The sequence below is a fragment of the Stegodyphus dumicola genome, chromosome 2 (assembly GCF_044657685.1).
Source record: "Stegodyphus dumicola isolate Sdum_Otavi_A_Nest chromosome 2, ASM4465768v1".
NCBI classification, from domain to species: domain Eukaryota; kingdom Metazoa; phylum Arthropoda; class Arachnida; order Araneae; family Eresidae; genus Stegodyphus; species Stegodyphus dumicola.
Genome location: NC_140769.1, coordinates 273293970 through 273316817, shown reverse-complemented (window position 1 = coordinate 273316817; position 22848 = coordinate 273293970). Strand labels below are relative to the sequence as shown.

At 33.3% G+C, this 22848-nt stretch overlaps 1 protein-coding gene across 2 annotated transcripts in view; it reads right to left on the bottom strand.

The window, feature by feature from the left end:
- Positions 1-22848, bottom strand: part of LOC118196153 (uncharacterized) — a 213063-nt gene that overhangs the window by 37464 nt on the left and 152751 nt on the right. Inside the window, exon 2 of one of the 2 annotated variants that reach the window (XM_085812161.1) lies at positions 12934-13091. In XM_085812161.1, coding sequence (XP_085668287.1) covers positions 12934-13091 — 158 coding nt within the window. Of the gene's footprint in view, positions 1-12916; positions 13092-22848 lie in introns of those variants that run through there. The other variant, XM_035367567.2, reaches the window with a different exon arrangement.

Below are 22848 nucleotides of genomic sequence, written 5' to 3'. Positions count from 1 at the left end.
TTTAAAGCAGTTTTATAAGTTTTTTGGAGGAAAAGAGTCTTTTATTCTGTCCTTAGGTACAGATGTCACGCTAAAATAACGTTAAATTGTATTCGATAGCGGTCAAAATGGATATTTTGGTTGAAATATGCTGCCTGAAACCTTTCGCGATTAAAATACTTCCTTTTTACTTCGTACAAGGAAGTAAAAAGGAAGGACACAAATAGTGAAACCAAACATGTTTTATTACTTCCTTGTACGAAGTAAAAAGGAAGTATTGTAATCGCGAAAAGCTTCAGGCAGCATATTTCAACGAAAATATCCATTTTGACCGCTATCGAATGCAATTTAACTATGTTTTTGCGTCATATCTGTACGTAAGGACAGAATAAAATACTCTTTTCCTTCAAAAAAATTATAAAACTGCTTTAAAATGAATTCTGAAGAGAATTTTTCGTGGCGTCTGTACGAACGTATGTACGTACGTACGTTTGTGCGTACGTACGTATCTCGCATAAATCAAAAACGAGTAGCCTCAGAACGTTGAAATTTTGTATATAGGACTGCTATAGCATGTAGATGTGCACCTCGTATTTTGGTTGCAATCCGCCGCACCAAACGTATATAAATATATTTATATATATATATATATATTCACTCTATTACCCGGGTCAGTGATCTCAGTTTCTTTACTCTTATATGTTGGTAAATTGTACATTTTTTGCTTTAAAAATGATTGAATTATGTTGTTTTTATCTTCCGGTTGAGGATTTTATGCCTTTAGTAAATAAATCTGTGTGCAATATTTTTAGAATTATCAGCAATTTTAAAGTTGTTTAATTGCCGCTAAGCCTGTTTTAATGGCGGCCATTGATGTTTACATTTGAAACAGGAAACTAGTGGATTTGTTGCCGATCTAGAGAAACTTAGCTTCGCAACAACAAAGATAACGCCTTCATTTATTATTGCCAATTGAATCATGCTTAATTCTTTCTGGAATTTTTTCGAGGAAATAAGCGTTTGAAATTAACTTCGTAATTTTTAATATAGATATTTTGAGTTTTTATGTATTTTTGCCTTCTCGCGAAGTGAGAACTGAATTAATTGAATGAGAAATACTCAATCGTCTGTGAAAAACTGTTTCTGTTTTGTTTTGTTTGTTTAATTTCTTTGTACATAGTTCTAGCTTTATTATAGTATTTGAATAGAACATGTGGCAACGATGAGATAATTCTTTAAATGATATACCTTTTGTGCATTCTGAGTTATAATATGAACGAAATATAATACTGTTAAGTAAGCCTAGTGCCAGAGTGTCGCTATGGTAAACAAAGTGAATTTTAAAGAATGCATTTATTCTATTGTGGTTTATGCGCTTTCGGCGAAATAGGTTTAATTCAATCTAATAAGTTTAAATAAAATGCAAGAAACAAATGCGTATAATTTAATATTCCGTACAAGGAAGTCATGTGGTGTACACATCAGATTTTTATTGTTTAGCAGAGCAAAAACTTACAAATGAGAACAAAAACAAACAACGATTGTCATTAAAGAATGTGTTCAAAATTACGTCCCCGAACCGTGATACAGGCCTCTCTTCTCTAGCACATGGAAGATCTACATCACGAATGGAAGATGCACGACGAGTGATTCCTGCATTGCGGTCCGGGTCGTAATTTCGAACACTTTTGATGATGATCGTTGTCTCTTTATGTTGTTTCTTTCTTTGTTTTTGTTGTACTACGAATAATAAACATGTTTTCTCACCCCGTTCGTGCCCTTTCTTTTTTGATATTTGCATTGTCACAATCGCGCCAGAAAAGCGTTTCCGACCATGCATTGCTATGTAATTTCCCATCGTCTAGGTGTACTCTATTTCTCCTGAAAGTTTGTCACCGCTGTACTGATACACCCTGTATATATATATATTGTTGTTTTTTTCTTTCTTTTCTGACACCAGTTGTTACGTTATTTTCTTCCTTTACGTTCGTACGGGGTTTGTAGATTTGGAGTGAATAACGACGACTTTTGATGAAGTATCGAAACACACTTTATTTAGCCAATATTAATCAGGACAGCTCCAAAGTCACTTTTACAGTAGTCGAACTGTTATAAACACGCTGACACGTTCAGCGACACAACCTTCACAATGTTAGGCAATAACGGTGGAGACAGCTTCACAGCAAAGCACCAGAGGACATCTCCCGACTCTGCTTGGTCTTTCTCGGAACTCCACGTACCCTCAAGATACTCCCCGCGAGGCACTCGACGATACACAAGAGTATAGCTCTCGACTCAGCACAGTCTAAGACAGAACTCGACAATGCACTAAAATATACTATTAAATACTATACTCTTTCGATGCACTCGACGACCACCTCGGCGCTAGACTTCGAGACACTCGCTCAATGACTGACTGTCAGGTCGCTAGACGAGGCACACACACACTAACTGACTACGGAACCAGCAAGGTTTATATAGCTTTCGGCTTCTGTTCGAGAACATTCTGGGCTAAACCGGTAAGAATTCGTTCCAGAAGATTCTCCATCCGTCCATGGTATAGCGCCAATTTCGTCGCCAAATGGGCGATTTCTCGCCAAATGTGGAAAGCCTGCCTTTCTCTTGCATTTTATGGCAACCCTAAAACTGCTTTGGAGGGAAGCTATTTTACCGCGCTTGGACATTTCGTAACAATATGTAATGAAATTGCGGTTTGATAATACAACATGAATGTTTTGATTATGAATGGGGCACAAACTTGCACTAAAATTTTCAGTGAAACAGGACTTTTCCCATTATTCGCTGTAAACATAAAATAAAAAAAAAATCGTGTAGATTTCTTTATAAATAGAACTGGCCGAAGAATGTAATAAAAGCACAAGTTTAAAAGCACTGATGGTAAGAACATTAAGACGTAGAAGTGCAGAAATACTAATGGCGTAGATACTTGATGCTTAGAGCGTCCATCCATTTTGAAGAATAAACAGTCGAGCCGGATTAAATTCTATATTTTTATTCTTCAAAATGAATGGAGGCTCTAAGCATCAAGCATATTCGCAATCAGTATTTATGCGCATCCACGCCGCAGTAATCCTTACATCAATACTTCCAAAATTGTGCTAATATTACATTTATTATTCGACATGGATTACGTGCTAATAACCTCAAAGTAACATCTATTCCTCAGGTGGTTTTCTGTAAAATACTATCTTAAATTTCATTATTCTAAAAGATATAATCGACTATTCAAACACTGGTATCTTTCCATTACATTTATTGGCGCAGTCGGTTTTAGAACCGACATGCATGTCTCAAGTGCGTGAAATCCCAATGCATGATACATCGTGTTGCCCATAACGTGTCATGAATTTAATATCAGAATGATACCTTAACGAATTTTCTCACTTACAAAAGGTATTGTACGAATCATAAAAATTCATTTGAGAAAAGAAAAGGCGTTTACAGTTGTTTTAAGTTTTGTTTCGTTAACCATTTTTGTGCCTCTTCACAAGCCTTGGGCCTTTTTCACTTCATTTTATTCCTCTAACACCTTTTGTACGATATTCTGTAATTTTCTTTTTGATCGTAGCAGCTTCATTTATAGAGAGTCACACATAAGCTATATTTGAAATTTTCTTATCACGAAAATAATCTAATTTTATTATCCCTGTACTTTAACAAGGTGAAGCTTTTAGAATTCTAACGCAACTATTCTTTCTCAGCTCACGATTTTTCCTTTTAATGAAAACGTAAATACGGGAAAGTGTTCTGTCATCGTGCGGTCTATATTAACGACAAAATGAAGCATATGAAAGTGAAGAAAAAGAAGGCCAGAAGACGAAAGTTTCGCGTGTTCATCCTGCGTTGTTCCACATCTATTGTTTGAGAGGAAATGCAGGTCATGGGTTTCGCCGAACGCCTTTTTTTTTTCACTGTTAAAAAGAAAATAAACTAATAAAAAACACCCGAGGAGATGAAAACCTTGCTTCGTCTTAGTACCTCTGGCTAAATGTTTATTCAGAATATTTATACGTTCTCTTTTTTTTATTATTATTATTTAAACTTAGTTTTCGGGTCAAGTGCCATTTCGGAGAGGACCATTTCGTTGTACCCCAAATAGAGAGTAAATTGGCCCCAGGGAAATCGTGTTTCCTATTTTGTGTCTTTCCCTTCCCTTCTTTCCATTTGTATTTCCCTTGACAAGATGCAAATAATTTCTTTCAGCACGTGATCAGAAATGATAAATGATGCAAATGTATCATGCATGGTGTAATCGTATTTAATAAAAATGTTTTCCATTTGTCAGTTTGGAAGCAATCTTAATGCTATAAAAATTGGAGGATATATATTGTTTTATATAAATTGTTTCAAAAGAATAAATTGAATTTAAATACAAATTTAATTAATTCTTTGCGCCATTGCTGCAAGGAATGAAATTTAAATTTTAGCAAACATGTATTTACGTAAAAAAGCAAATTTAAAGTTAAAATAATTAAAAAATGTGCAAACATATAAAATATTTAATTTTCGAACTAATCTACAATATCATCTAAATTCAGATAGCATAAGTAAATCAAGTGCAAAACCAAACCATGAAAAAATTCACCAATTTAGCAAATTAAAATTAATCTAATCTTTTTTTTTAAAAAAATGCATAAGTGAATGACTGTTGAGCAGGCAGGAGACAGACTTATCAAGGGGAAGTTGCCTCCAAACCTAACTCCACAATCATTCAATTCGTGTTTCGTCATTCCATTCACTTACGCATTTTTCTAAAAAAAAAATTCAGATTAATTTTAATTTGCTAAATTGGTGAATTTTTTCATGGTTTGGTTTTGCCCTTGATTTACTTATGCTATCTGAATTTAAATGATATATATTGTAGATTAGTTCGAAAATTAAATCTTTTATATGTTTGCACATTTTTTAATTATTTTAACTTTAAATTTGCTTTTTTACGTATGTACATGTTTGTTAAAATTTGTTTTATATAAAGAACAAAAATAAACTTTTTTGCACTGTTCAAAACAGAAAAAAATTATATTAGCATATTTTTAAAATTTTTATATTTTATCGCATAAAAGAGTACAAACTCAATTTTTCTCAATTCCATTTGGCACATTCGCATAAAAAAGTATCGCAGAAAAAAAAATAAATTTTATAATGTTTATATATATATATACATATCAATTATTGAAATATGACCACAAATAAAGTCCCATCCACTAAAAAAATTAATTTAATAAACTAATTTAATGAGCGTGTAGTTTGATGATAAATTGTCCATTCCCTCCTTTCTGCATGCCTTCGTGGTGTAACTGTTAGCACACTCGGCGCCTATTCGAGGGGTCCAGCTTTGAGTCCCGGCCAGACCATTGCTCATTTCTTCAATTTCCTGACATCGAAAAATTCCTTAGGACTTTACACTAGCGCACGAACTAAAAGGTGGCGAATGATGATTTTTCACCACCAGGATTTGGCGACCGGGTCTCCTAATCCCCAGACGCCCTTTAAAAGGGAGGTATTTTCTCTCTCCTTTCTGCATGCCTTCGTGTTGTAACGGTTAGCACACTCGGCGAAGGTTCCAGGTTCGAGTCCCGGCGACGACATTGCTTATTTTTCATGCCGTCTGCTTCAAAATAAATCTAATGACTCTACAGCGTACTTTTGGTTGGAATAAAAGTGAACAAAAAATTCGAGAAATAATTTCAAGAAGACAAACATTATTGCTGGGAAAATGGGTCAACAACAACATAACAATGTAGAATTCCTTTAACAACTATGCACATAACGCGTATTTATTAAAGAAATTAAAAATTAGGCAACTTAGTGCAGCGAGAATTAAAAAAAAAAAAGATTTAAAAAAATAGAAAACGTTTTGAGCAACAACATAATTAGCCTATATACTTAAAGTTGTTCGTACTTGTTTAATTCAAATTAGCTTAATAATTAACATGGAAAAGCTATACAAAGTTATACCGTTTATACTTTTTATATTTGCTTTATTATTTTACTCATTTTTTTAAAAGCTTTTTACTTTTTTGTTTGTATTTTTTTCTACTTAACGTTTTTCATCACTGTTGCTTCATTGTCCTTGCTGAATTATTTATTTGCTGTTCCTTTAGACAAAACTGCTACATAGGCAGTTTTCGCTCGGAAATGTCGAGTTCGAAAAATCTTTGCTTTCAGTTATGTCATTTGATGCTCCAGTTTTACGTTACGTTCTCGTTTTCAATGAATGTTTTCTGATTTCGGAGACGCAGTTTTTTTTTTTTTTTTTTTTGTTTTGTTTTGTTTTGTTTTGTTTTTTGTTTTGTTTTTGTTTTGTTTTAACTGATTTACTTCGTCTCTTTTTGTTTTATTCAAAGAGCATGACGTGCATGCCAAATCCATTTTACACTTTTATTTAAAAATTATTTTAATTTAATTAAGTATTTTCTTCCTTCTTTCAGCATCGATTCTCGATTAGCGAGATAATAAGAGGAACAATGCCCACGGTTAACCCAGCAAAAGCAGTTAAAAAAATTCTAAAAGTTTTAAGATTTTTATAACGGTCGCCCGAAAGGGTTTCTTAAGATTTTTTACGCTATCGCTGATTTCGAAGTTTGCTATTGCAGTCATTCCTGCTAATCCATTTTTGTTGTCTTTTTAGTTTTATTATTAAGCATCGCTTTATTTGAACTTACGCCACATACAGTTCAGCAGCAGTTGTATTGGAATGGATTGGATTATTTAATTATGGCAAAGCACACGACGGTTATCTGCCTAAAGGGAGGGATGCCTTCGTGGAGGACTTTCTAAGGGAAACTGACTCGTATAGACGTTACACATGGGGAAAACCACGAAAACGCCCATGCTGCCAGCCCGTTCTCGGGATTCGAACCTCGGACCGAACTATCAGTGTTCAGCAACTTTACCGCTCAGTCGCTGGTGGGCTCAGCCCCAAAAATCCTAATTTCTATACAAATGGCGTCCGAAGTAAAAGGTGGTGGACAATAATTCATCACCACCAGCATTTGGCAATTGGACCGCGTAATCCTCCAGTCGCTCTTTAAAAGGGGAAGTGTATAAAGTTGTAGAGACATTAGGTTTTTGGAAGCAAGAGACGTGAAAAATGTTCAATTCCTTCGCCGAGACTTGAACCTGCAACTCCGCAATACGCGCCGAGTGCGCTACCGTTACATCACGAAAGCATGCACAAAGGTTCGAGTCCCGGGAAAGGCATTGCTCATTTTTCACCTCTTCTGTTTCAAAATAACTTAATGACTCTACAGTGGAGCCCGAACTAAAAGGTGATGAACCATAATTCGTCACTACCAGTATTTGGCGAGTGGGACCCCTAATCCCCAGCCACCCTTTAAAAGACGAGGTATATTTGCTCCCTCCTTCCAGCATGCATTCGTGGTGTAATGGTAGCACACTCGGCGCGTATTCGAGAGATCCAGGCTTGAGTCCCGGCGAGGGTACTGCATATTTTTCACATCTACCGCTTCAATATAACGAAATGTCTACAATATGTCTTCTAAATATTCGTATTTAGCACTTCCCATGTGTTTATTGAAGTTCTGTTCCTATGTTGTACTACCTACAGAGTCTGTTCGCACATTTTTTAGACAATTTTGGTAAGCGGTAATAAAAAATCGTTTGCTGCAAAAGAAGTAATTGCAATTGTACTATGTTTTTAAAAGTCAAAGTTATCGTCTGTGGCTTGAAAGTTTTGTTTTTATTCAAAATGGCGAATTTAACAAAGCAGTGGTTCGAAGGCTACATTAACGCTCTTTCCGAAGAGAAATATGCATACTCCGTTATCCAAAAACGATGTGAGAGTCATGGTTTTGTGATATCTAAAGCGTCGATAGGTAATCATCAACAAGAAAGGAAAAAAACGTCCAATTGGAGCCTCAAGGGGGACAAAAATTCCAAACAAGTATCCAAGGAAAAAACGGACATCTTCGACTATTGCAAAGGTACGTTGTTTAATGTTAAAAGAAAATCTCTTTAGTAAAGGGACAGTTGCAAAATCATTAAAATGCTCTGTGTCCAATGAAACAAAATGATAAACGTTGATTTAAATCTTAAGAAAGCGAAAAAACGCAATGTGCATCGTCTTCTTCCAAAGCATATCGCTCGACGCAGGACACACTGCAGAATTCTATATGAGAAACACTTATCCAAAGAAAAATGGAAAACAGTTGTCCCGATAAATGAAGCATGAATGTATTTAAATGATTGTAACAAAAAAAGAGCCATTTATTTATTATCATAAAAGGGGAGAAAAAAATTTAATTACATGGTTCAAAGAATCGAAAGAAAGTTTTTCTAAGCGATTCATGATTGTTGCTGGTTTTTCTTATAATGGCAAGTTAAAAATAAAGAGAGTGCAAAAAAATGTAAAGATTAACTCCAAATACTATCAGGAACATATTTTATCGCCAATTTTTCTAAATGAAATACAATCGCTTTATCCACAGTGCCATCAATCTCCATCAGAACTCCATCCTGTGAGACTTCATCAGGACAAAGCTAGCAGTGACACATCAAAATCCAATGTAAATTTCCTAAAAGAAATGGAACAAAAAACTGGTATCAAGGCCATTCCCTTCACTGATATCCCTACTCAATCTCCCGATGTGTCACCTATGGATTTTTGTGCTTTCGGACTTCTGCATTATCCAAACGTTGTCCCAAAACCCTACGTGACTCTGGAAAGCTGTTCGGGAGGAATGGGATAGAATACCTCTTCTGCAACTTCAAAAGGCATTATTATCCTGGAAATTGCGGTGTCGAAAGATAGTTCAGAATAAGGGATGTCGAATAGAACATTTAAAACACAAGAATTTTATGTAATTTAGTTTTGTGAATACAATATACATCGTCTAAAAAATGTGTGAGCAGCCTCTGTAACTAAAAGGTGTTTAGCTAATGATTAGAAATGTTTATTAACTATATTTCTGTAAGACTCCATAAGAAATCCCTTTATTTATTGACAATATCCTCTTCAATGTCTTCCAAACATATTACAGCTTAAAATTAGGCAAACCAGCAACTTTACTTTGGTGTAAATTTTAAATAAAATTTCGAAGGCAATCAAACAGGGTCTCTCTTCTTCAGGAGCAAAAACATTCTGTTGAAAGGATTTGAAAAAGTGAAACCTGTGTCTGATACCTCTCAAAATTGACAGAGATTTATTTAAAATCTATGGCAAAATAAGACAAATGTTTTGACTACTCTAATTTCAAGGTTTTACTGTGGCACGTTTCTATTCCTAGTCTATCAAAGCTTTCTTTTACAAGCAGTGGCTATGCCTGTGTAGTTGTATTTAATAAATTCAATTAACCAGTTAAAAAGTCATTTTAAATTTGTATTATATTGTTTCATAAGAATAAACTGAATTTAATTAAAAAATTAAATTTAAATACATATTTAATTAAATATTCTTTGCGCCATTGCTGCAAGGAATGAAATTTAAATTTAAACAAATTTAAATTCTTAACAAATACGTATAAAAGTAAAAAAGCAAATTTAAATTCTAAAAAAAGGAAAAAAGCCAAAATAATTTAAAATAATTTTTTAAAAAAATGTGCAAACATGTAAAAGATTTAATTCTCGAACTATTAGAATTAAAACTTACTATTTATTTGCTTTAAGTATTTTTTTAAAATTTTTTATGTAGTATCTAAGTATTTTCTAAATATGAAATTATATTTTTAAATATATATTTGTTTTTTTTTTTAAATTGTGAATTAGTTCTTTTTGTTTCTTATTGGTTGATATGGATTATGTATAGTTCTTTTATAGTTTCTTTTTATTGATATGCATATTCGTGTAGGGGAAGTTTCTGTAGACAAGGATTTCTAAAATACATTGGTTTCTAGATTTTTTTATTATTTTATAAAAATTAATTTTTAAAAAATTTAATTTTTTAAGAAAAAGTTTAATTCTTGACTTTACTTGCTTGTTACTCAAAAGACTTCATTAGTATTTTCCTTTTTGAACTTTAATTCTTAAATGTTAATACTTAAATGTTAATTTCTAGGGATGCCACTTTATTGGAATTACTTTTGCTTTTGGCTTTTACCCTTGCCTGCATGAATGACGAAACACGAATTGAATGATTGGAGAGTTAGGTTTGGAGGCAACTTCCCCTTGATAAGTCTGTTTCCTGCTTACTCTACGGTCATTCACATATGTATTTTTTAAAAAATTGTTTAATTTAATTTTAATTTATTAAATTAGTGGATTTGTTTTCATGGATAGATTTTACACTTGATTTGCTTATGCTTCTGAATTTAAATGATATTGTAGATTAGTTCGAGAATTAAATCTTTTACATGTTTGCACATTCTTTAAAAATTATTTTAAATTATTTTGGCTTTTTTCCTTTTTTTAGAATTTAAATTTGCTTTTTTACTTTTATACGTATTTGTTAAGAATTTAAATTTGTTTAAATTTAAATTTGTATGCAAAACTAGAACCTCCATATACACCTACTGTCATCGCTGTTCATTATTCATCATCGTCTGAACTACGGTTTCATTTTTTTCCCCTTTACGTTTACGCGAAAGCACTTGAGGAATAAAACATTCACACTTGCAAATAACAGCAAAACTGCTTTCATACGACAGACGTATTATTAATAGACTTGTTGCCATAAGAAACTAACATAGTTTCATTAAGAACCATTCTGAATGACTTTACTGTACTGTTGTAATATACATTAATGCTTTCTGCATTTGACAATGATTGAATTACGCTATAATGTCCTACTGTTTTTATTCTTTTTCTGAGCCATAATTCAAAATATTCTCGTGACCATTTACTTATCTCTTACAAAAATGATAGGCGAAGCCTGAATTTAACACTTTGAGAATTAGCCAATTCAAAATATACAATAATTTATGATTATTTTGGGTTTGAATGGCCATTTCTAGATTTAGCTAAGAGAAACTGATCATTTCTTCACTTTGCTTTTGAAGATTTTTCGCGACAGTGATGTTTTTGGCAAATAAGAGGTAAGTTTGTGATTTTAACGGTGTAATTTTTAAAACGTTACATTTACGTTACATAAACGTTACAAGTATTCTAGGTTTATATTTATTTTTAATAGGTTTGTGATTTAACGGTGTAATTTTTAAAACGTTACATTTACGTTACATAAACGTTACAAGTATTCTAGGTTTATATTTATTTTTAATAGGTTTGTGATTTAACGGTGTAATTTTTAAAACGTTACATTTACGTTACATAAACTTTACAAGTATTCTAGGTTTATATTTATTTTTAATAGGTTTGTGATTTAACGGTGTAATTTTTAAAACGTTACATTTACGTTACATAAACTTTACAAGTATTCTAGGTTTATATTTATTTTTAAGATCTATCTAAAATTACCATTGTACACTGCGGAAAAAAAAGGGAAGACAGTTCTATATCTCCCGTTCTACTGGGCCGATTGACGAAATTCAAACTGCGTTTTTCATGTCTCGAAAGCGGAACTTAGGATATTTGTTAGATTTATATATAGCCTTGTTCAAATGTAGGTATTTTGACACAAAATCGGACTTCTTCTGACACTGCTGTTGTTGGTGATGCTGTAATGTTGCGCGCTTCCAACCTGCACGCAACAATAGTGGTGACTGCTAAGAACTGGAAAGTAGACCAAAGTCTTGAGAAGGGTTTAAATCCCTTTTTATTCAACTTTAGAAGTTACAAATGCGTGCTCTTGACGCTCACAAACTACGCCGACCTGGCGGTAAAATAAAAATAAGAAACTAAAAAAAAGAATAGTAACCAGTGACTAACTACGAGGCTCTCTAAACGTAACTAACCTCACCGCGTTCTAAAATACCGCTGGTAATTCAGCAAACTTCTGAATATTACGTTGAAAGATTAACAACCTGCCAAGGCAAGCACACAGGCCGAAACGCGTGGTTCTTCAATTTCTAACTAGCCACCTCCACGCTCGTGAAGCAAGAAAGCACACCTTCGAACTCGTTTCCCTTCTATTTAACTCAGAAATTTCCGCTGACTATTTGAATCCTTGCGCGTTCTACTAAAATTTACATACTCTGGCATTGGCAATTCCAGGGGAAAGTAAGGCTTAACAGGAAAGATAGTTTAAACTTAAAATAAATGTTAGTTAAAATAAATATAAACACTACAATGCATTTAATAACATTTCCCAAAGTCAGACAGTTTGTTCAAATTTTGAATTCTGTCTCTTTTTATTTCTTTCTAATGAACAGCATTGCATTAATAAAATTAGTCTTCTAGGATTAGGAATTAAATCATTTAACATTTTTAGCTAAGATTTGAATATTCGATAAGAAATATTCGAGCTTTCGAATCTCAATTTATTTTCAAGATTCGCAGGATTCGAGAACTTGATGATTCCATGAATGTCCAATCCCTGTTTCCTATAAACATTCCATCCCTCATATATCAATTCTGATGTGATAGAGAAACCTCCTTCATAACAAGCTTCTTAATTTTCATTTAGAAAGCTTCATCTTCATTTACAAAGCTGATTAAAACCTGCAGGTTATTTTTAAGTTTGTTCAAAAAGTTTTATAATTCAACCGTCTCAAACGCAACCCTGGTTGGCATTCTGCCAAAACACATATACTCATCTAAAAGGGGCGTTATTACTTCCGGCGACATGAACGGTCACGTGAAATTCTTCTCTTCTTTGGAAAGAGAGAATTCATGTGCTCGAAAGAAAGAAAGTCCCCTTCCTTCCACCCTATTTTGAGCATAATTCGGTCCAAATGGCGCATGCGTGTTCCCGCTCATGGTCGCGAATGAGGCGGTCGAACTATATATTTAAGTGAACTATTATTAAAAGAATGGTCTTAGTTCATATCTGCAATTAAAAGCAAACTGAAATACACAGGAATAAATTATAGTAAAAGTTAAACAGCTAAAATTGTCAGAATACTTAATAGTTTTGAGTACGTTGGGTAGTAGTCGACAGTGGTGCAGACGGTCCTACCAGTATCCGGGCAAAATTGGGGCCCGGGCAGGAACAAAGGCTGGTAAGTCCTCCAGGGCGTCGGGTGGCAAAAAAGGAAACAGGAGTGCGTTAATAGGGCCATCATGGATAATGTCGTGAACTAGAAAAAACAAACATAAAATTTATTAACAATTAATTTCGCATTTTAAATAGCACCGCTGACTTTATTAATATGTCATTTAGGAAATATAAATAAACAAATTTAAGATTTTTAAGTTTCCCAAAATATTTGAAACTTCCTTTTCCAAATTTCGAAACTTCACCCGAAAAATAACTAAGACTGGTACTGCTAAAAAAGCTTCTGAAAAGCATTTCATACTGTTACGTTCATAATGGTTTGAATGCACACAGAATCAGTGACAGCTTGATAAGATTTACTTTTCTCAAAAGAAATAATTTACACTTCTGGAACGTTTCAAAAAAGTACTCGCACAGCTTTCTCGTTGCGACAGAGCACAGTCAGTAGTTGACACTTCAAACTACTAAGAATGTTAAATACAAGATAATATTTAAAAAAAAAAAATCTGAATGCTTTCAGATTTCATATTACTCCCAAAGGGGCGTTTTTTAACGCTCTGTGTATTACATTTATTTATTAAATATCATGTTCTTCGCGCTTAAACCGTAAAATTCAATTCAACAGCAGTATCACAAATTACTTAAAATAGCATATATTTATAATTTCCGATACACAGTCTCGCACGCTGGAAATAAAAATGTTTTTTTTTTTTCGTACAGCATTGCCATTGCTTGCTTTGAAATCGTTGAGTTTGTTAATCAAAAATTCGTTAAAGTTTTACTAAATATGAAATACATAATGAAACTGTGGTGTTGCGTGGCCCCAACTTGCCCGCAACAGTAGTAGTGACTGCTATGAACTGGAAATTACACAAACTCTTAAGAAGGGTTTAACTCCCTTTTTATTCCACTTTAGAAGTTACAGACTTGACGCTCACAAACTACGCCGACCCGGCGGTTAAATAAAAATAAGAAAGTACAACTAAAAATGAATAAATAACAACTCACTACCTACGAGGCTCTATAAACGTGACTAACTTAACCGCGTTCTAAGATACAGCTGAGATTTCAGCAAACTTTCTGAATAAGAAGTTGAAAGATTAAACTAACTGCCGAAGTAGGCACACAGGCCGAAACGCGCGGTTCTTAAATTTCTACCTAGCAACCTTCACGCTCGTGAATCAAGAAAGCACACCTACAAACTCGTTTCCCTTCTATTTAACTCAAATTACTTCTGCTGAAAATTTGAATACTCTGCGCGTTCTACTAAAATTTACATACTCTGGCATTGGCAATTCTAGGGAAAAGTAAAGGCTTGACAGGAAAGATAGCTTAAAATAAATGTTAGTTAAAATAAATATAAACCCTACAAAACAAATTCCAAATTTGGGCTTCCAGATGCCCATATTTGAGTGGAGGACTACGTTATTCAAAATTTGATGTCCTCTAGCTACCGTTGTTTTTTCGGTATTTTAGTGCAAGAAACATGCAGACTCTTCATTATTTAATTTCTTTAAATATAATGCAGAGCTGTAATATTTGGTGGCAACACTATGAAAAGTGAAACGCCGTTTAAAGGGAAATCTGGGAAAATTGCTCCTTTGGGCTAAAAACCTCAAATCCGTACGCTCGTTTAATGATCTCTCAATACTTTAAGCTAAACTCTATTGAGCTTAACAAAATTAACGCTCTCTCCGGTGTTCTATAGTTTTGCCCTGTCCACCAAGAAATTTCTAGTACCTTCGATTTCTCGAAATTGTTGATAGCATACGCACTTACAATTACAGTTACGTAGGTACCAGACCAGTTACAGTTACATAGGTATAGGACTAAAATATCGCCAAGTTTGGTGACTTCTGGCAATGTGTCGCCTAATTTGGCGGTAAAAATTAGGCGCAAAAACAATCGTCTGCTTGACACTATCCCGCCAGTTTGGCGAAATAGCTATTTACATCAATTTTAAATGGACTTACCTCTGTAACTTGTTTTTCCGGCCTTTCATGTTAAATTATGCAAGAAATACTACAATTTACATATATACAAAATTCATAACAATACATTTGAAAAGTATAACTGAACTTTCATACTTCTTAAAACACATTTCAATGGACTTTCAATATTTTAAAACAGTAACAGAAAATTTTCATATATGCAGAGTTGATGAATGCTGTTTAAAAATCTTTTTCTGCATTTGAAATCTATCAGAGAAAATTAACGGCTGCATGAAAGTCCTGAAATTTGCTTTACAAAAATTTTCCGAAGCAAAACAAAAAATGTACAAGTGAAACTTTATCTTAATTTTTAAGCACAAATTCGTTTTAAGTAATTTCCGTTTTAACAGGTTAGAACCCACTAAACTTGATAGATGGCGACAAGTAAAAATATAAACGGTAGATCAAAAATAAGCTCAAAATTAATGAATGAATGAATGAAAAAACCTGAAAGCTTTAAGATTTTATATTAAGCCCAAAGGATATTTTTCTTAAAGCTTTGTGTGTTACCTTTATTTGTTAAATATCATGTTCTTCGCTTTAAATCATAAAATTCAATTCAACAGTAATATCACAAAATATTTAAAAGAGCATATCTTTAGAATTTCCAATGCAAAGTCTCGCGCGCTGGTAATAATTTTTTTTTTCGTACAATGTTGCCATTGCCCGCTTTGAAATCGTTGAATTTCTTAATCAAAAGCTTATAAATGCTTTACAAAACATGAAATAGATAATAAAACAAATTCAAAATTTGGGCTTCCAGATACCCATATTCACATGGAGTGGTGCATTATTCAAAATTTGATGGCTCCGGGTACCGTTGTTTTATCCCAGTGCGAGAAACATACATACATTTATGCAGATTCTTCATTATTTAATCTCTTTAAATATAATACAGTGCGATAATATTTGGTAGCAACAATTTTAAAAGTGATTCGCCGTATATGGTGACTCAACACAAAATGTCAAAACGAAATTAATAGATTTTCTGGGCTAATTGCCGCTTCGGGCTACTAAAAATAATTTAAAGTTGATTTCCGGTTTAACGGGTTGAGAAATTTTGCCGCAATATAAAAAGCATGTGGTTACTTTTAGTGGTTAAATACACGTTTATATATTGAAAGATATATCGTATATTTACGAACATTTTGTAATAGAGATATTTTTGAGTAAAAACAAAGTCGAGAACCAACAATAGATGCGAAATATTTCAATCATATTTTAAGATAAGTAAAATGCTTGAATACTGCAATGACATTCTTATGCTGGTAAAAGATATAGAAAACGAATTCGAAGGTTTTCGACTGTTCTTCCCGCCCCCCCCCCTTTTCTTTCTTTGTGTCAAACAAAGCTTCTGCTTTAACTTCAATTTCTTCGCCTGTGTTTCCCAGCTTCTCACAAATGATTAGCTACCTCATAGAACTAATTATGTCTTCGAACGCTTAAAGGAATATTTTGATGGCAGGTTATTGCCGAAAAGAATTTAAAAATTATCTGGAGATACTTTACTGCACTGGCATGCTAAAGTTTAATACCTTATAAGAACTTCCCAGACATTCATCAGAAGTGAGATCTCAAACTGACCCCAATCTCTCAACCATATAGTATACAGTTTTGGAAAACGACTGTGAAAGGTGGACGAATTTAATAATTCGGATACCGAAAATATTGTATTAAAAACATCCATCCGACAGCTTTCTACTGATTACAGAATGTATGTCCCTTCTATATTTTATTCAAAGTGTTTCAGAAATGCTAATCAATGTGGCTTCTGTATGTCAAATTTGTTGTCTAATAAACATCTTTTGAGATGAAAGACTTACAGAGATCGATTTCTTCAATCCTTTACTAGTTGAAGTGATTTAAAACCGCATTAAAAAACTCCTTTATTAATAACTTTTGCGGAAACTTCCAATTATTCCTTTCGGAATGAATGATATTCGCTTTCTATCTTTGCATAGTACAATACTCGCAAATTTGCGTAATGATTAATTTCTTTCTTAAGTTACGAACAAGACTTCGATTATACAAAACTTGATGTGCAAAATTCTGCATAACTACAAGGTGCTTCCATAAAGTGGCAGAACAAATTAATGCAATTTTATCTTCCTCGCAGATGATATATTTCTATTTCAGCGACCCTTAATATGCATACTGCAGTTTTACTCAACAATTCATATTTCACAACATATTCAAATTTTATACGGATTGCCTTAATTTTGAAAGAATTTTCGCTATTCCTGTGATTTTTTTTCCTTAATTTTTGGAAATCCGTGTATTATTGAGAAAAGATGTGTATAAAAATTGTATTGAATCTTTTTCTCATTTGTAAAAAATCTGATGTGTACACCACATGACTTCCTTGTACGGAATATTAAATTATACGCATTTTTTCTTGCATTTCATTTACACTTATTGGACTGAATTAAATCTACTTTGCCGACAGCGCATAATCCACAATAGAATAAATGCATTCTTTAAAATTCACTCTAGTATTTGTTTACCATAGCGACACTCTGGCGCTAGATTCACTTAACAGTATTATATTTCGTTCATATTATAACTCATAATGCACAAAATTTATATTCTGTAGCAATCTTGCTTTGAGCAAGAAGAAAGGAGGTGAGGACTTTGGCGAACGCCGTTTCCTCCAGTCCATGAGGAAAATTTATATCATTTAAAGAATAGAATTATCTAATCGTTGCCACATGTTCTATTCAAATACTATAATAAAGCTAGAACAATGTATAAAAGAAATTAAGCAAACAAAACAAAAAAGAAAGAGTTTTTCACAGACGATTGAGTATTTCTCATTCAATTAATTCAGTTCTCACTTCGCGAGAAGGCAAAAATACATAAAAACTCAAAATATCTATATTAAAAATTACGAAGTAAATCTTAAACACTTATTTCCTGGAAAAAATTCCAGAAAGGATTAAGCATAATTTAATTCGCAATAATAAATGAAGGCGTTATCTTCGTTATTGCGAAGCTAAGTTTCTCTAGATTGGCAACAAATCCACTAGTCTGCTGTTTCAAATGTAAACAAACAATGGCCGCCTTCAAGAAGAGGATTAGGCTTAGCGGCACTTAAACAACTTTAAAATTGTTGATAATTCTAAAAATATTGCATACAGATTTACTAAAGGCATAAAAACCTTAACCGGAAGATAAGAACAACGTAATTCAATCCTTTTTAAAGCAAAATGTACAATTTATAAACATATAAGAGTAAAAAAACAGAGATCACTGAGCCGGGTAACAGAGTGTATATATATATAAATATATTAATATACGTTTGATGCGGCCGATTGCAACCAAAATACGAGGTGCATACCTAAATGTTATAGCAGTCCTATATACAAAATTTCAACCTTCTGAGGCTACTCGTTTTTGAGTTATGCGAGATACGTACGTACATACGTTCGTACAGACGTCACGAAGAATTCTCTTCAGAATTTATTTTAAAGCAGTTTTATAATTTTTTTGGAGGAAACGAGTCTTTTATTCTGTCTTTACGTACAGGTATCACGCAAAAACATCATTAAATTGCATTAGATAGCGGTCAAAGCGGATGTTTTCGTTGAAATATGCTGCCTGAAACTTTTCGCGATTACAATACTTCCTTTATACTTCGTACAAGGAAGTAAAAATTGTTCGTTTATTATATGCGCGCATCTTCTTACCACTATATACGCTTCCAATATTTATATTCATAAATATTCATTTATACGTATATTTTAAGAATAAGTATTCATCATTTGCATCAGACTTGGGAAGTAATACAATTTATTTTCTCCCAATAGTAACCGAAAGAAATAAAAGAATGCTGTCATAATAGCAAAATACCATCTAACTTTGCTACCAAAATTAGCTTAAAACATCCGGTCTTAGCTTGTTTATGAGGTATTTGAATCAATATGTTTGGCTAGAATTAAAGATTACAGTGCCGACTATTGGTGGTGGTGTGTATTTAATTATGGCAAAGCACACGAGGACTATCTGCCTAAAGGGAGGGATGCCTTTCGTGGAGGACTTTCTAAGGGAAACTGGCTCGTATACACGTTACACATGGGGAAAACCACGAAAACGCCCATGCAGCCAGCCCGTACCGACTATTGAGTTCCATTTCAAAACTCTACGAAATAAAAAAAAGGCAAAAAGGATCCAATAGAAAGAATTTACAAACAAAAAAAACTGTATTTATAACAACAGAATATTATTTAATATGGAAATTCTAAAAATACAGAAATCTGATAATGATCCAAATCTGTACGCTTTGAAGCACACTATTTCATTAATGCCTTTCGCATATTGAAAACATAGAAACCTTTCTGATTAGTCCATTAATTAAATTAAATTATTTTTTACTTCACGTGCTAAATATACATGTATGTAAATATTTCTCATTACAACAAATATTGCATTTCATGAACTGGTAAAAGCGTGAAGTATGACGATTTTTAAATGAATTCCAGTGTTTTACTCTTTCACTAGTTCATAAAACTTTCCTCACTGTAATTTGCAATTTTAAACATCAAACAACAAATTCTTTAATAAGACACAATAACACGCCGAATAAATACTAATTCAGAAGTCAAACAACAAAAATCAGCGTTATATTTACAAAATTTTCAATTGAAAATTTTGTAAATATATTTTATTAACGATTATTAACGAAGTATTTTATTAACGATTGAAAATGTGAACAAGGTATAGGGAGAATGTGAGCTAACAGTAGGAATTTAATAAAGAAAGAAATAGTTAATTCAGAAGTCAAACAACAAAAATCAGCGTTATATTTACAAAATTTTCAATTGAAAATTTTAGCTCACATTCTCCCTATACCATGTTCACATTTTCAATCGTTAATAAAATACTTCTTAGTCATCCACTCAAGTTCAAATACATATTTTTAAACCTGTAGTGGATGACACTCGATGTTAATACAGTGTTCCCACATATTAATGTCAATTCCTACTTATTGATTCCTGTTTATCGGAACTAAAGATATGCTGCTTTTATTAAATATATTATAAGACTTACAAATTATGACCGTTTATTAGCATTTCTCACGTGCTGTAAAAATTAATTTTATAACGACTTATAAATAATAGTCCATGATTGTGACAAATGGGATTGTAATATTTAACAAAAATAAGTGGCTACAGTAAGACAGAGTTCTAAAGGTTTTTAAAGTGTATGGAATAAAAGAATTGTAGTTTTATAGAGTTAGATGAAGCGGGAGTAATGACCCATTATGTAACGAAAATTATCCCTATATTTCTTTGTTAACGTGATACTAATATTTGTTTAAAATATAACCCTTTAAAATGTCCCTTGCTTTGCAAACGGAAAATGCGAAAAGAAACTACAACACAACGACGATTACAGAAAGAAAAACATAAGCGCCAAGAAAAGGTTCCATCAAAAACACTTCGCAGCAAGTCGTGTGATATGCCGCCTTGAGTCGTATGAAATTATTAGATGGAATATTAATTGAAACACTGGACTGCTCGAAACTCACTGGAAAGGTTCTTTGCAATAATGAAGCATCACAAGAGATGGATAGAATGAGAAATTACACGGACAGGGAAAAGTGGACGGAGCACCAGAACTTCGTCAGTGACTTTTACAGGTGTTGCTCCGCCGCACTACTGTACCCCGCTGGGCTTTTAGTTGGCCCGCATCGGATGCTAGCCTACCAAGACATTTACATAGTAATTTTACATTAATATTAGACTTACGTATTGAATATACAATTACAAAGACATAGTATACAATTATTGCAAAGAAATTAACCTATTAACAAAAGTTGGATTATGGCAGATTGAAATAACATAATTACTTCGAACATACATACAAACTTTCATTGTACATTGTACTTCATACAAACAATGTATTTACATTAGTATATCTAGTTACATCGAATTAAAATAAACATCATTTTAAGGAGCTAATTAAAGATTGTTTTTTTTTTTTTTTTTTTTTTTTTGTGCATTTTATCATATTTAGTTGAATTACTAAGGCGAATTCTCTTATTAATACATTTCCTTTCATTTTTTTAACTTGTTACACAAAAATGCATCAGCACTGAAGTCTTACATTATTATTTTTGTAAATTAATGTATCATAAATACAGAAAATATACATTAGAAAATCACATAATACTTACATTTACACTAATATATCTAATAGAGTCGTATATTATTTACATTATTTTTTAATTAATGATTTAATTATTACACTAATACAGTCCAAATTCTTAATGTAACTATTTTATAAAAACTATTTATACCATATTTAGCCTGTTTCAGACACTTGCAATATTTCTGAAATCTTGCATTATTTTTGCAAGTTGTAGAATAAGAGGTATTTATACAGATGCGATAGCATCTTGACATATGTCTTCTCTTTTATATGCAAAAAGTTTCTTCATAATCAAGGAAACCTTATGTTGTAAATGAGGTATCGTTAGCATGCATTTAATGTACTCAGGCGTAATTTGTGACCTTCCTTTGCAGTGTAGCTCTTTTGTGAGCTGGCACTTGAAAATATAGTGCTCTGGGTCTCCCTTTTCCCCACATACGCACTTGTCTGATTCGCTCAAATTTCGTGCAAAGTAGTACGTGGGGAAAGGACCATGTCCAGATAAGAATATGTTGATGAAGAAGTTATAAGAGATTGGATCATATGTGGGTTTCTTGTAGAAGTTGAAAAGCCTTCTACCTACTTCTGCATTTTCCCATTCAGTTTGCCATTTTTTAATGTAATTTTTTTCAACATATGTTTCACATACGATTTAGGGAATGGGACATTGATTGGAGGTAGAGATGGGTCTTGAGCTGCATTTTTAGCAAGCGCATCTGCCCTTTCATTTTGGGCTTGTCCAGCATGCGCTTTTACCCACTTTATTTTTATAGATGTTCTCTTGCGCTGTGATAATAAATCGTAGATATCTTGCACTATTGATGATTTGTTTCTTGCATCATTGACAGCTTTAATTGGCGCTTGGCTATCACTGTAGATGGTAACATATGTTAGATGCTTTTGATGAGACCATAGAATAGCGTGTTTTATGGCTGAAAGCTCAGCTTGGAAAACGCTGTTGTTGTTCCTTAGGTGTCCTTTCCATTCTGTTGTATCTTGTTCTGAGAGGAGTGCAAAGAACGCGCATCCTACTTCTTCGTCTAACTTTGACCCATCTGTGTACACGACTGGAAATGAAGGTACACTGAGGGTGTCTTCTTTTGTAGATATTCTGAGTTTTGCATGTACTGCAGGGTGTCTTAGGTAAGGATTTCGTGGCTGTTCAAAATCAAGGGGGCACAGGTTTTGATCTTCTACTTCTATGTTTTTCTTGAGGTGGAATAACGTGGCTAAGTCTGCATCTTCTTTTGCTTTCAGGTGGAGGGGTGGGATTCCTGTTAATACACAGAGAGCTGCCGTTGAGGTAGTTCTGTATGCTTTTGCTATTTGTAAGAGGAAGGGGCGTTGGATCGAAGCTAAGAGTCTTTTCTTTTTCACTGTCATAGGGTGAGTCCATGCTGATGCCCCGTAGAGGATTATTTTTTCGATCACGGTATTATAGAGAATGTTTTGCATCCTCGACTTGAGGCCCCACGTTGTGCCTTGCATCCTTGCAAGGGCTCTAGAAATAGTTTGGGTCTTCTTCCGAATTTCCATGAGGTGTGGGATCCAAGAAAACTTTTGGTCAACTTTCAATCCGAGGAATTTGATTTCTTTTGAGATCTTGATTCTTCTATTATTGATTTTAATGCAAGGTAGCCTTTGTAGCGATTTGCCCGGTTTTGGAAATAAAATAATATGTGATTTGGGCTCTGAAAT